The sequence below is a fragment of the Mustelus asterias genome, chromosome 24 (genome assembly GCF_964213995.1).
Source record: "Mustelus asterias chromosome 24, sMusAst1.hap1.1, whole genome shotgun sequence".
Classification (NCBI taxonomy): domain Eukaryota; kingdom Metazoa; phylum Chordata; class Chondrichthyes; order Carcharhiniformes; family Triakidae; genus Mustelus; species Mustelus asterias.
This window is the reverse complement of record NC_135824.1, coordinates 23,737,424-23,753,912: the sequence shown is the minus strand read 5'-3', so window position 1 is coordinate 23,753,912 and position 16,489 is coordinate 23,737,424. Positions and strand designations below refer to the sequence as shown.

General features: G+C 40.7%; 1 protein-coding gene across 1 annotated transcript in view; it reads right to left on the bottom strand.

Annotated features, from left to right (window-relative positions):
* LOC144511024 (protogenin-like) overlaps positions 1-15,659 on the bottom strand; it is a gene marked incomplete at its 5' end in the record, with an annotated part of 119,503 nt that extends 103,844 nt beyond the window's left edge. Inside the window, one exon of the mRNA XM_078240999.1 lies at positions 15,356-15,659. Within this exon, the coding sequence (XP_078097125.1) occupies positions 15,356-15,659 (304 nt within the window). The remainder of the gene's footprint in view (positions 1-15,355) is intronic.
* Positions 15,660-16,489: the final 830 nt, after the last annotated feature.

The following is a 16,489-nucleotide window of genomic DNA, read 5'->3' as shown; positions in this document are numbered from 1 at the left end:
GTGTGCAGTTCTGGTCACCTCACTATAAGAAGGATGTGGAAGCGCTGGAAAGTGTGCAAAGGAGATTTACCAGGATGGTTTGGAGGGTAGGTCTTATGAGGAAAGGTTGAGAGAACTAGAGCTTTTCTCTTTAGAGCGGAGGGGATTGAGAGGCGACTTAACAGAGGTTTATAAGATGATGAGGGGGATAGATAGAGTGGATATTCAGAGACTATTTCCTCGGGTGGATGTAGCTTGTTACTAGGGGGCATAACTATAAGGTTCGTGGTGGAAGATATAGGAGGAATGTACGAGGTAGGTTCTTTACTCAGAGTGGCTGGGGTGTGGAATGGACTGCCTGCTGTGATAGTGGAGTCGGACACTTTAGGAACTTTCAAGCGGTTATTGGATAGGCACATGGAGCACACTAGAATGATAGGGAGTGGGATAGCTTGATCTTGGTTTCGGAAAAGGTTCGGCACAACATCGTGGGCCGAAGGGCCTGTACTGTGCTGTTCTATGTTAACAATTAAATATAAATTTTAAGTTAGGAAAAAACATACAAATTGCTTTAAACAAGATCTGGGAGGATCAGAAATTATTAATGTTTACTCTTTATTCTCGCGAATTCAGGAGGTTGAGGGATGATCTGATAGAAGTCTACAAAATATTTACAGGGAAGGACAATGTGGATAAGGATAAACTGTTTCCACCAATTGAAGGCTCTAGAACCAGCTGCCATAACTTCTACACAGAGTGGTGGAAGTTTGGAACTCTTCCTCAAACTGCGGGGTGGATGCTTTTCAATTGATAGGTTTAAGTCAGAGAAAGACATTTCTTTTATTGAGCAGGGGTATCAAAGGGTATAGGCCTAGGGCATAGTACACAGGCAGGTACATGGAGTTAGGCCACAGATCAGCCATGATCTTATTGAATGGCAGAGTGGGTTCGAAGGGCTGAATGGCCTACTTCTGTTCTGATGTTCATTATAGTGCTTAACTCCTACCAAAAAGATGGGTATTACACATTAGTCTTTTTAATATCCATTATATTCCAAAATCCTTGCTTTTGTATTTTAGTTCATGTAACTGGTAGTTCTTCCATTCAGTTGATTTAATAAACCTAATAGTTCTGTCAGAGAGGCAGTCCATATTTTGACTCACCTCTTACCATCACATATTGCCATTATAAATAGATTTGAAAGACTTCACAGTGGACAGAGACCACTCTGCAATTTGCTTTCTTTCTGAACGTCACAATCTGAAGTCCAACACATCCACTGGAAAAGCTCAGGGTCCTGCTTTTTTTTTTCCTGACTCCAACTGAGCTCATTTTGCAGAGGAATGTAGCCTGATCTTCCACAAATCAGAGCTGGCTCAAAAGGGTCATTTTGTCACTTCATATGCAAATAGCCATAAACCTACTGCATGCTGTGATCAAGGGAAATGTAGAGTGGCAAACCAGCAGAAGTGAACACACATAGTCCTCACGCAGGATCAGGCAAAATTTGTGAACTTTTCTTTTGCTAGTAAATCGTCTCTGCCCAAACCATGCCTGCACTTAAAACTCCCAACACAGATTCTGCCAAAACATCCAACATGACTTTTTGATTAGGAGCGAGTTAATAGGATACGCTGACAATTTTAAAACTTTTAAATCATTTGCAAAACAGCAAGCCACTCAGTCAAGCAGAATCCCTTTTCTCGCTTTAAATGGCTGCTTCTCAAAAACGGATTCTTTCGGAAAGAAAGGCACTAGGAGGAACAAATATGCCAGCGGAGTGAACTAAATTAATCAGAGGTAGATGGAGACGATCGTTTGTTGCTAGGGTGGTTAGCAAAGCCTGCTAGAGTTCACTGACCACTGCCAAAAGATAACAAAGCGAATTCTCCTATGAATAGTCTGGCCCCAGAACCCAGAGGTCACCGGGTAGCCCCTGCAAAGGCTTTGTGGCAGCTCCTAAGTTTTCAGGTTATTGTGTTGGCCATACCATCATTTTAAGATGTCACTGCCTTGCCACAGGGGGAAGGAACTGACTTTCCTGCAGTTCTTTTGTTCCAGAGAAACATTTTTTTTTTTAAAAACCCGATACCATCCCAGTGAAGGAAATTTTATTTGATCAAAAATGTTAAAATGAACTCGTTTTGATCTTTGAGACATTTAACAATGTGCACTTTTGGAGTTTGCCTACTTACGGGCTTAATCCCCGAAATCCGTTACGGTGTGGAAGCAATTCTTTACAAACCGAAGGAATAGTTAGTAATACAGTACTGCAGAGGTGCAATAAGGATTGATTTACAAGGTCTGGCCAACAATTAGCTTTAATAATCAGCTCAATTACTGTAACTATTGTCTTTAGCAAAATAAAAAGCTTGCTTTCAGCTGCCTAGTACATTTTGTCCAAACGCTCTCAGCAGTATTTTCTAGTTCAACAACCTCAACCACCCCCTCTACAAATATACAATCTTATCAAAACTAAATGAAGAAAGCCCACGTTTTTTCAGAAAAATGTGTAAATGAAATCAATTACTTTGATTTCATATATTTGGAATCGTAGCGGAATATGCAATATGAAACATGCAGTTGTTACTTTTGAATGAATTCCGCCCCACTAAAAAAGTTTCCCCAGATATGGAAGAGCTTAATGAACAAAAACTTCCACACCCCTCTGATATTCCTGGGTGAGGGAAGAGAGGGCGTAGAAACAGAAGCTACCTCTCCCAACTGCTGTCCAGTGACCAAAATGCATGCAACGTGGATTTTGCAAAAGATTGGGATCAGGATCGCTTGAGATGTCACAATTGAACAGCCTATTGGGCAGCTCATGCATAAGGAATGCCCATTGGGAGAGACACCAGGGGACAGTCAGAGCCCTTGGGACTGGTTCGAAACCTTCAAGAGAGAGATAAGTAGAAAGCTGGAGACTGGATTTTATGTTTCCAGAGCGGAGTCCAATTATAGTATTTTGTTAAAATAATTCACATCATGAGATCCACTAATTCTACCCTAATTGACATTAGTTGTGGCCAATTGTCACCGGAAACATTAACCCTTTCCCTCTCCACAGATGCTACCCGACCCGCTGCGTATTTCAAGGATATTGTTTTTAAAGTGTGTACCATTTGCACCTTAATATAGAAGGGACACAAGCACTGTTGCCATGTGTCAGAGGATCAGACTGTCACTTAATTTTAAATAGTGGCAGAACTCGGGTTTCATTGTTACTATGAAATAGAATAGAGCAAGATAACTGCCCTCCTGCTCTCACTCAAATATTTTGACCACAGCCTTTGCATATAATCAGTGCTTTGAAGTAATTTAAAGCTTTGCATGTTTGGAACCAAACAAAGAAGTTACCACTTAATTAATATTTTCTCGATGAATTCATTAGTAGCCAGATTCCAATATGCAGGAAGGAGATGACTAAAAAGCAGTTCGAAAAGACGATGAATGATTTAACAAAGCTTGACGTTTCCAGTTTTTGCCCATGGCTGAATGACATACACAAGCTTTATACATAAAATGATGAATGCCTGTCATTGTGTAGATAAACTCAATGACTGCTATTGAAGTGAGGCAGTGATAACACAAGTTATAGCCTCGGGGCTATGTTACACTTATTAGGCCAACAATGGAAGGGGCTTTGAGCGTAAACCACAATTTAAAAACAGGTACAGTAACTCATCAAATTATTTGTCTGTTAAGTCAATGTTATGCAGCTCTCAAAATATTTTTTAAAGTGTTGGCGTTGTAACCGTAAATGCTAGTTTAGGAAACATATAGTTGCCATAATGAATTCCCATCTTCAGATGTCTCCCATTTTTGTCAAAATGTCAACATTCTAAACGGAAGCCATTTTTCCTACTGAGGGCAAAAGGTTACACTGATTAAATGTCAATAACCCTATCAGTGTTTGAAAATCACAGTAACCCGATATCCAGGCTACTAAATTTTAATTCTTGGGTATCCTACTGGCTACTTTTTCTGCTCATTTTATAACTGCAGTGGGATACACATTGTCATATGTCTGACCAGCCCCAAACTAAAATGGATCAGAATTTCTTCATCACCTTTTTACACAAGGGGAGAAAGCCTGAGCACTATTCATTCTGGGCACCACAAGTCGTTTGTCGAGCTGATGTTTATAATATTAATTAGCCAGACTGGAAAGAGATTTTTTTTTTTTAATTCACCAAAGTGAACATACGTTTCCAGACAGCTTAACTAAAATCTGCAAACTGGTGGTGAAAGAGTAATGAGGTGATATCAAATATGACTTGATTATTGTTGTTACTATCAGTTAAAAATTAGAGACGTCCCTCTAGTCCAACATCAACTGAACTCTGTGACTGTAGTCATTACTGGTGAAAATGAGTATTTTGCACTCTTTTTGAAAGCAGCTTTAACTTCAAGGACTCTGAAGGCAGATGCCGCAGCCTTCGATGCAGGCTAAACTTCCTAATACAACCTAACTAGACTATATTTACAGCATCCATTGAAAATTTTCATTTCCTATTCTACCCATCTTCTTAGTCCCTGGGGTAAATTCAGCAGTAAATCTTCAGTCGCACCGAGGCATAAACGGGGCAGCTACACTCTGTGGGCTTGCACCTATAGAAACTGACTTCACACTGCCCAAACTCATTTGGCTGACCATTTTTGGTCATCAAGGCAGGAGACTTTCATCCCCATTAGTCTAGGCAAGATGCAAATCAAAGTCCCAGGAGGTGAAAGGTCCCATATGTTGTCTCACTATTTAGTGCAGGCTGGATTTCAAAATAAAACCAACCCACACTTCAAATGGGTTTTTAGTCCTCTCTTCTCTTGTCTTGTCTTTGCAGGATTGAAGCCTGGAGCAGCACATTTGTACAGGTACCAGCAGCCCTATGGTACCTCAGCCACATAGCCATCCTTTTCTGCCTGTTACAGCCTAAACAGGGGCTTTAGAAACACCCCCAATCCTGCCACTCATCCAGATTTCACTCCTGGTGGGGTGGAGAGGTGGGGATACACAAGCTAACTTTCCCCCCCTCCCTAGTCTTAGACACTGGAGTGCAACTGCACCACCACAATTGTCTGCTGAGCAAAGATCAGCTAATTCAATACAAGTTGGACTGTAGCGACCAGGCACAGCATTCAGCCAATCATGCAAGGTTTCCTATATGCATTATTCACATCAAATACGATATTTTGGGGATGAACCTGTAACTGTTGGCCGTAACACAGCTTCATGGCGCACAAGACCCCTGCTCTTTAATCGATTTAGCATTATTCTATTAGATGTAAAATTCAATTATGCTAGAATAAATGTGCCATTCTGACCACAAACACAGATCTCACACGCACACAAGTTCTACCAACAAACCTTCCACCCCCCCCCCTTCAAGGTTAGTACTACGCATAACTACACAACCAAGTTAAAAATATTTTCTAAAATGGGATATTTCAGGCTGTCCAGAGTTGAATTTTCTTTCTAGTTACAATGTACATGGCCTGCTTCTACTTAAAATTTGCTTTAAAAACTTGTAAAAAGTCATTTGTGAATGAGACTGCTTTGCGTTGTCAATATTAATCTCCCTTCAGGCAGTGTGTTTTATCATGCTCTCAATGACAAAGTGAGGACTTTTTTTGGAGAGGCACCAAAATATCCAGAGTCAAAACCAGTGAGAAATTGTCTTTAAAAGTTTCATTACCTCCAAGAAATCCAGTTGTAAAAAGTACATTATATAACCTTTCGACATTAAGCACTCAAAATGATGCTGAAAAGTAGCAACTGTTTCTCTGGGGGTGGGGGAGCGGGGTGAGGTGGAATACATCTTTAATATAAAGGGTTAGCTCCTCCACCCACCTTGACATGCACACCACCCCCCACCCCCGCCAACCACACAGTGTAGCTGTTCTAGGTCTCAGTGCTATAATGGAGTGAGCAAGCCCAGAAACCTCAGTATCATTCACTAAGGACTCTTAGTAAACACTGGATGAACCATTCACTTATCCACATTGAGGGGTGGGGATTGGTGGCAAAGATAGAATTGCACTGAAGGTTTCTCCTGAATTTCACCTCTGTGACTTGGACTCAAATTCAATACAGTGACGGTTTCCTGTGACTGATAGCCACAAGGTCCAACCTGAGCGATTTCAGTCGACAAAGGGGAAAAATGCAACCTTGGTGAAGTGAAAGCTGTTCTTTTTAAAATTGCGACAGAATAGAATGCCAGTAATGAGGCTGAGATGTGCCCCCAAGACGCAGTGCAGAGTCTGTCCAGGTGCTCAACCTTTCACACCTGCAAGTCCCGGAAGATGCTATTGCAATTTTGAGAACTAGAGGAAAACAGGTTCCACACCCCCATGGAGAACTCCACTGCTACATAAACATGAAAAGTAAAACAAATTGCCATCAGCAACATGTCAACAGATAAATTGCACTTTGTTGATTAGACAAAAGGGAGTAGCGTTAACCATCACCCCGAACATGTTTCACATACAGTGCTTGTTTATTCCTAACACTAGCATCATGCAAGGTAACATGAAGCAGCAAATCAGTAAAATAATACAGGTCATGGTTGGTTTCATGTTCTGCTCTCCCCCACCACTAGGAGGGGGAAAAGTTTGGATCTTCTAATAGGTCCTACTGTCCTAAAGGAAATCAATCAGATTTGCTATTACAACAAGCAGGTGCTCCTGGCTCATCTTCACGTTTAATCTAATATCCCATTTACACGGCAGCTGCTAATTCAGTTTGCAGCACATCCACACAGAGCTGCTTTGAATTAAAACACATCTCACACACACACAGCAGCAATTTGTTTACTCTTTGTAAAACAGTCTAAAAATCAATCAGCACCTTTGCGCTGCCAGTTTCAAACCAGTTCAAAGATAAAATTATTCAACTTGCATCAACTATTTAATTCAAAACAAGCATCATTTCGCTGCCCTCTTAACAGGAAAGCAATAGAGAATCTGGTGAAATGGTGCAACAATAAACTCTCCCTCAATGTCAGTAAATGAAGGAGATAGTCATCGACTTCAGGAAACATAGTGGAGAACATGTCCGTCTACACCAACGGGGCTGAAGTGGGAATGGTCGTGAGCTTCAAGACTCTAGGTGCCCAGATCACCAACCACCCGTCCTGGTCCCTCCACACTGACGCGACAGTCAAGTAAGCCCACGAATGCCTCTACTTTCTCAAAAGGCCAAGGAAATTCAGCATGCCCACGACAACTCTCACCAATTTTTACAGATGCATCATAGAAAGCATCCTTTCCAGATGTATCTCAACTTGGTATGGCTCCTGCTCTGACCAAGGCTGCAAGAAACTACAAAGGGTTGTGAACATAGCCCAGTCCATTACGCAAACCAGCCTGAGATCACGTACCAACCGACTCAAGAACAGCTTCTTCTCTGCTGCCATCAGACTTTTGAATGGATCTACCATATATTAAGCTGATCTTTCACTACACCCTAGCAGTGACTGTAACACTATATTCTGCACTCTCTTCTTTCCTCCCCCCATGTACTCTATGCTTTGTCTGTATAACAGCAAGAAACAATACTTTTCACTGTATCCCAATACATGACAATAATAAATCAAATCAAAATAACAGCACTGAACAAGTCATACAACTCAATAATATTGTTAAATTCAATTCAACACTACAGATCAACATTGTAATCACTTCATGAAACAAATTACTTATCTAAACATAACTGGGAAGTGCTTTTAATTTGTAGTTTCTTCCCTGCCGTCCCAAAATTATATAACAATCTGAATTGTTTAAAACAGTGTGTTCAAAATACTCAGCAGGTCTTGCAGCATCTGTGAAGAGAGAAACAGTTGATATTTCAAGTCGATGATCTTTCATTCGAACTCATCTGGTTTGCTTCTGACTCAACTTAACTGACATGGAGGATTCCCCATTCAGACTGTAGTTGGACTACAGACAAGACCGGAAGTAGTTGAAACTTCTGCTCGGGAGCTGTGAGCAACTATCTGATAGGAAACATCAATTTGTGTTGTGATGAGACAAGTTCCCAAACTGGTAATGTTTGAAAACACGACAATCCAAGTTCTCCATCTTAAATAAATTCACTGGAGTCATAACAGCACAAGAGGCCATAATCTCCAAACAATTTGAATGTGAAATAACTTCAAGAAAAAGTGCACCTGAACAGATTATTTGAAATCGACCAAAAGAAGATGATAGTATTTGTTTTTAGAAAATTAATGATCAACTTAGAGTTCCTTTATCAATGAGCAGGGAGTATTCTAACCCACGGTTTTTTTTATTCCATAAAAGTGAATTTGGTACCCATCAAGATAAGCAATGTCAATAAAAAATGGTCCCACTTGTACAGCAGGTACAGCTTATTGATCTGCCTACTCTGCTCAACTGGTATACCTTAACCAACACTGACAAATCAGACCCTCCTGTATCACAGAAGATTTTTCCAATTTCCTCCATCCATACGCTCTTCTTTTACAACCAAGTAGTATCACAATTCGAACAGATTTAGGACACGTGCCAGCCTCAATTCCAACTGCCTCAAACTCACTTCAAACGCAACTCCTACAACTTGACAGATAGCGTGCTTTAATCTCAAAAGTGGAATTTTATTCCAAACCAGATCTTATAACACTATCCAACCCACCTCTAAAAATACATATTTGCACAGTGGTTAGCACCGCTGCCTCACAGCGCCAGGGACCCGGGTTCGATTCCCAGCTTGGGTCACTGCCTGTGTGGAGTCTGCACGTTCTCCCCGTGACTGCGTGGGTTTCCTCCGGGTGCTCCGGTTTTCTCCCACAGTCCAAAAGACATGCTGGTTAGATGCCTTGGCCGTGCTAAATTCTCCCTCCGTGTACCCGAACAGGCGTCGGAGTGGGGCGATTAGGGGATTTTCACAGTAACTTCATTGCAGTGTGAACGTAAGCCTACTTGTGACTAATAAATAAACTTAAATATATTCTATCAAAACCATGAATTTATTTCCTATATTCTACCCCCACCATTCCCCGGATTCTATTTTCTTTCCATTAATTTCCTTCCGAAGCCACTCTTCTCTAGGGTACAGCATCACAGCTGTCGGACACCCACTGGTATCTCACCCATGTGACCATTTTTCACACGTGATGCTGGACATTGATTGTCACCAGGATATTTGATTCAGGGGGGCATGAAAAGGCCCCCCCTCCCCCCCAACACCAATAGCTGAGGAATTGATCCAGAATGGAAACCTTGATGACTTTGTTCCCTTCCCTAGCCGAGTTAAGTCAGTTATAACAGTCCCTACTGCCTCCTTACTGAGCTGTATTACGTCAGTGCAGAGGGAGTGTTAAATGGGAAACTTGCTCTGCCCACATGGGACACTCAGCCAGTTGAGTCACTGGTGGATTTGAATCTCCTCATATCCCAAATGGAAAATTCCAATCTCAGCATGTGGCTCATGTTTGCATGTCAAATTCAAGATATCTACCAAGGAACAGGTCATTTCTCAAACACACATTTCCCACTGTGGCTTAACAGGTAAATGTAAAATATGCCATTCCTGTTCTGTGCTGAGTTAACAAATTTCAAGCAGGGTAACAGTGGGAACACAGCTCCCTCAAGCATCCCAAGTTGTGTTTTAATTCATTCATGCGATTTGGGCATCGCTGGCTGGGCCAGCATTTGCTGCCTATCCCTAATTGCTCTGAGTGGCTTGCTGGGCCATTTAAGAGTCAACCACATTGTTGTGGACCTTGAATCACACGTAGGCCAGACCCAATAAGGGTGGCAGATTTCCTTCCCTAAAGGACTTTAGTGAACCAGATGGGTTTTTATGACAACTAACAATGGTTTCGCCGTCATCGTTAGACTTTTATTGAATTCAAATTTCAACATCTGCCGTGGTGGGGAACGAGGTGGGACAGAGTAAAAAAAGGATCAGCTCATGACTCCTGTTCTTGATCACATCCAAGGACAGGATCAAACTCAACTGCTTATGCCCCATTGACAAGTAGTGTGCAAGCACACGAAAGTTTCCACTTGGCTGAGATAATGTAGAGCATCCAACATGCATGAAACAGAATCCCAGCACAAGAATGCAGGGGGGAGCATAGTAACATAGCTTTTTCAATGAAAGGCAAGACATTAATATAAATGTACTATAATGATTTGATAAGGAATTCAACTATTTTCCAAAATTTGGTCATTTATTTTGTGTGTGTGAGAAACATGGCAGAAGATTGTTGGTTCAAGTCCCACTCCAGGATTGGAGAACAGAAACTGAGGCAGATAGCGCAACACTCCACAGTACAGCACTGAACTACCAAAGATGCCTTCTTTTGGATCAAGCATTAAGCTGTGCTCTCAGATGGATGTGAAAGATCCCATGACATAATTTCAAAGAAGAACTAGGGGCCTTAACCCTAGAATCCTAGCAAATATTTATCACTCAATCAGCATCTCAAAGACAGATGATCTGGTCATTATCACACTGCTGTGTGTGGGATCTTACTGTGCATAAATTGGCTGCTGGACTTCCTGCATTTACAACAGTAATTACACATTGGCTGAAAAGTACTTTGGGATTCTGAGGTAAAGATGCTGCTTAACTGCGAGTTTTTCCTTTTCTTTTTATGAAGAATGTTAAATAAAATGAAGGATTCAAACACAGTGATAAACAAATTAAAGTTGTGTTAATTTATGTGCTGGTTATGTAGTTCCTAACCCCTTCAAATTAAGTTTAAAAAAGCCATTTTTCACAACATGGTAAAAGGTCATTTGATTACAGCAATGAATGCACAAAGTTATAGGCTGCAACAGGAATGCGGATAAAACAAAAAGACCATTAGGATGTGCTGCATGAGCTGCTCCTTCAGGGAGAATCCTGGATTACCCAGAGTTGAATGCTTCTGTGTTAAAAATCCCTTCTACACACTGGGGACTAGGCAACTGTTTTCTTTATCCTATGTTACAATAGCATGGATGTGTCAAAAATTCCCTTCTGACACACTCAAGGGGCTGAGCAATTTGGAAAGCAGACTTACTCTGCCATTCAAATGCCCAACTTTTTACATTTCACATCAATTTTATTCTTGTAAAGTAACTGAGTGTTATTTCAAACATTGTCTCTCCTAAATCTTTAAAAGGTAATGTGTCCCAATTCATATTACGAGGTTTTTTTTCCTAGTTCCTCTTCATCACCTTGATTGTCCTGCACATAATCAATAGGTCCAGCTGTTAAATTATGGAGACCTTAGAATCCCTGCACAAACAGAAGCAAAGAAAAAAGATCCCTTTTATTTAGGATAATCAGAACAGACAAAGGGACCAGAATGAATTCTTTTCACTGGTCCCTTGGAGTATTAGACTGTAAAACAATTGCAGGACCAGAACTATCCTGCGCTTCAGCGAGTTGCCTTGCAATAAAGCACTACAATTTAGACACTTAGTCACACTGGGAACTTTTGGCAGGATGCTAAACAACAAGAAAAAGGTGGCAATGTGGTTGGGAGATACAGCCCCGTCCCCAACTTCATCCACCCTCCATTTCTCAGGTATGTGCAAATTTCATGGGCTTCTGGAAAGAACTTCCAGTACAGAGGCAAAGCCAACCTGTAAAACAAAATCCCACAGACAGCTTTCAACAGATTAATAACCACAATTTAACTGCCGGTAATGGCAATACATAACAGGATTGTCAAATACAAAAAGATAAGTTTCTGCTTGGTATAAACCAAAACGCTTTGCTTGACATTATATCCAAATATATTCTTCCATTAAAAATGACAAATCTGAATGGAATGGTGACACAACTTAAACTGCATAATTTTGAATTCTTATTCTCCAAAAACATAATGTCCTTTCCTCCATCAGAAGTCCAATTACTATCTTGCATTTATCCTGCACTGTACATATGGTCTGAGAGTTTGAGAACTGACTTAACATATTCTAAAGTAATTTTCTGGAGCTACACTAGTATCCTCTTAAAACACAACTAAAATCAGTCAAAAGCAAAAATGAAATTGTTAGGAGTGAAGAAGCATACACTCCTTATCAGTGGCAAAATACTTTTCACTTGTGATCTTACTCAGACCTGAAGCAACCCATATGGGCCTTCAATTGTTTAGTTGGCATTTTCCCCAGCAGGGTGCCCCACAAAGGACACAACAGCAGTGAAAAGAACTTCCTATTGTCTCCTAGTTACAAGAAGGGGGGAAAATCTATTAAATGTACAGTCTTTTCTTTATATCTTAATAATTTCCTTAAACACTGGTGTTCAAAGTTACTTTAAGGGAACTCAAGAAAGCAAAATTAGCTAAATTCCTTTCTGCATGGATGAACACCAGAAAACAGAGCCTTAAGGGTTTCAGAGCTCGAAACTGTCCCTAAAGACCTGCTGTGATGTCCTTATGTGATAAGGCTCCACAGTAACACTAAAGGCAAGGCATACGATTCCCTGCATTCCTTAAGAACAATTCCTGGCAATCACAAACTTTGTGGAGGAACAACATGAAAGCTACGGACAATGAATAAGGGTCATCTGCTCTTTATCACAGGGCTAAACCTCATCCTGCATAGCCTCTAACCTTTTAACCCAAAGAATTCTTAATTTGCACATGAATAATCAATTTCTCGACCATGGTGCAAGTATCAGCTTTTAGTTTCTAACTTTGGAATCAGTGACACCTCCCAGTGTGTTCATGTCTAACAGTTCTTGCATGGATTAAATCAAGGCTTTAAATGTTATACCAGACGTTACACATCTGTGATAAAGGATAACCTTACTGACAAATGCTTTTAAAAAGTATGCTGAAAGGAAAATTCCAGCGTCCCACTGCTGACTCTGGTTCAGAATGCATTTCCTTTTCAAACTAAAAATACCATTTCACTGCTTGCTTTAAATGTTTTGCATATGACTACAAACTTGAAGATAGTACTTCCATTAAACCAATACAAAAAACCTGGAAACAATCGAAAAGAAGATATTACATATTGATACATCACTATAATGTAATGGTACCAATTTTTTGCCATTCAACAAACTGATTGTAAATTACAATAGTATAATAACTTGATTAAACAGAATATATAAATTGCAAAAACATGATAAAGTCTTTTTAAATTCTTGCCTAAGAAGTGAAAGTTATGAGATAATTTAAGTTCTACATTATGATCAATGAGTATTGTTAGTTGATGTTTTTCCTTCCAAAAGGTACCTGAAGTTGATGCTGGGGAGATGGTCCACAAGTGCCAACAACCCCAAAGAAGTAACCTCTCTGAAAATGAGAACCTAACCCCCAAGACATGGATCACAACCAACTCAATCATATCCTCACCTTTGCACCAATATTTCTAGACAACTTGCTGGTACCCTCAGAGAGCAGCTAACTTAGTTAGACCAGGGAACAAACCTAAGGTTTTCTAATTCTGTGCAACTTAAGCAATGATGTTGAAGTTTAATAGACTTTTAGAAGTACGATCATAAAACTGCCAAAAATAGATATCATTACCTTTAACCTCAAGTGACTGTAGCCTATAATAAGTATATGAAGAAATATAATTATTTAATTGCATCAGCAACAGTGGGATTACTCTCAAATCCTGAAGAACTGACATGTAGGAGAGCTAAATTTCAAGTGTTTGAAGTTTCAAAAGGAATGAAATTATTTTGATGGTGATTTTACCCAAACCTAATAAATATATACCAGAAACAAGATTACACGACTAAAGATGTCCAACGTAATGAACTTGTACCGAGAGGCTGTTGCACAGCTTCAGAAGTCTTTGTACAACCAATGTCCCCATTACTTTGTTTGCATCTAAGCAATGTCTGCCTTTAGACTTTTGATTTTCTCAGAAGTGCCACACAAGTATCACTGAATACTGGTGCTGGCGATAACACCACATGACTGGAAACAATGAATGTAATCTGCTTACAATAGATCAAAGTGCTTTATCACAGTCCTAAACAATAACTGTGTGTCATGCTTACAAATTACCATTTTGGATCTATTTCCTAGAATTAAATACATCTCTCAGCATAACAGAAAGACCAAAGCATCTAATAAAGCACATTCAATGTTTGACTTTGAGATGAAGCAGCTATATCGACAGAATGAGAAACTGCTTTGAAAATCGGCAGGAAATCTTGAATGCTATTCACATGAAAGCAAGCAAGACTAGGTTTTTGGGTCAGGATTAAGATACAATACTTTTTAACTCCCTAGTTTCCCCAAGGAAGGAGCAGCAAAATTTCACCATTTACTACTAATTGCAAAATTAGTAATGCATTCTTAACACACATATTACAACTTCAATAGAAAGTGACCAGCAGTAATCACAATAGCGGAAACCCAGCGCCTAGGATGCTTGTTGCACGTGATGGAAAACATCAGATTTTGGGTATTTTCCCGCTTCAGAATGTATGAACAAATATAACTTCTAGTCATTAGAAATTAAAATATGACTGACATTTGAAAAGCAACCATTCTCTCTCATCTTTATAAGCCACTTTAGAACCATTTGCTTCAACACGAGATGGAACTGCCTGTACAAGCCACAACCCCATTTAAGGTTGGCATGTTTGTTAAAAACTCTACAAGTCACTCTCTCATGCTTACAGATTATAAATACAGATGCGGGCAATGTAATGTACACAGTAAGGGCAGAATGTTATGGTCCACTGCTGGCAGGGTTTTAAGTGTGTGGGGGGGGGGGGGGGGGGGTGATTTTGAATCTCACGGGAGGACATGTGAGGCAAAGAGGCGGGGTTAGTCCAACAGGTCACCCTGCTCAGGCCTTGAGCAGGAAGGGAGGAGGTGCCCTTTCCACTTTTGATGCGGCAGCAGCACCCCCGACCCCCCACTTTCCATTTCTATCGCAGCAGCACCCCCACACCCCCCCGCCCCCCCAGCCTCTTCATCAATACCCCATCCCCCTCTATCCACCATGAGATTTCCCAAAACTACCCCATCCTGGACTTGGAATCTGGTTACTGCTTGTAGTCCCAGTCTTGGCCATTGCTGCCACTGGAACTAAAGTTGAATGGCCTTATTGGACTGGCTGGAAAGCAAGATGCAGAAGCCACATCTCCAACCAATTAATGTTCAGGAGTGGTAAACAGCTGCAAGGCTGCTGTGATCGGTGGAGTGCATTCGTCTGTGGCGCTTCAGCTGGCTGGGCGGGAATCCCCACCATCATAAAAGTCCCACCCCAAGTAGCCCACAAGCTCAATCAGGTTGTTCCTAATTACCAAACTCCAAAGAAACATCCTTTGCTCTTACCTGACCAGGAGTGCCTAGAATCCTCCTATTCTGAACTATGTATGCTAAAGATGACATCTGCCTTGGGAAAAGTGGTCAGTTTAAAATGTACCAAAAGAAATACTTACTGGCCACAGAGAGATGGGATTTCTGACTGAGAATGGCCCCATACTTGTTTTGAGCCAAACATTCATAGTAGCCTTCATCTGATCGCTCTCCTCTACGATGTTCAACCTCAGTGATGTAAAGGGATCCATTTGATAAGACATATATCCGCTCACTATCCACTAATTTCAGTCCATTTTTCAGCCAGACAATGGTAATTGGAAGTTCTCCACGAGCCTGGCAATCAAGAACCACAGGATCTTTCCGCAGAGCAATTACATCCTGGGGCTCCCTCATGAAAAAAAGCTCAGTAAAGCACCAAATACCTGGAAAACACAACACAAATCATTTCAAATTTAACAAGACCATGAACATCCATATTTTAACAAAACAAAGGTTTTTGACAAATAAAATCATTCCCTCAAACTGAGCTCAAACTGACCACAGGAACATCGAGGCTACAAAGAGGTAACACAATTGGTTGGAGAGTGCTGTGTTAAATGATGCAAGACCAATTAGGAATTTTGCTTTTTATTAATTTGAATGGTCTGAAGCTGAATTTAAGATTCCACCGGGCCTACAAATGCTTCATTAACCATCCCAAAATATATAGATGAACATACAAAATAGGAACAGAAGTAGGCCATTCGGCCCCTCAAGCCTGCACCACCATTCAATAAGATCATGGTTGATTAGTTTGTGTCAAGTTCCACATTCCTATCCATCACCGATAATCTTTGATTCCCTTGACTAACAAGAATCTATCCACCTCTGCTTCAGAAGGCGATGGAAGCAGAGTCACTGAATATTTTTAAGGCAGAGAGTTCCAAAGTTGCTCATCCCTCAGAAACAAATCTCGCCCCACCTGTCCTATAAGGTGACTACTAATTTTAGAACAGTGCCCCCTAGTTCTGGACTCAGTCACAAGAGGAAACATCCTTTCCACGTCCACCTTGTCAAGACCATTCAGGATCTTATATACTTCCGTCAAGTCATCCCACACTCTTCTAAACTCTAGTGGAAACAAGCCCAACTTTTCGAACCTTTATATGTTTAGGCATTCTTCACATCAACTTGTTACTTGGGGCGGCATGGCGGCACAGTGGTTAGCACTGCAGCCTCACAGCACCAGGGACCCGGGTTCAATTCTGGCTTTG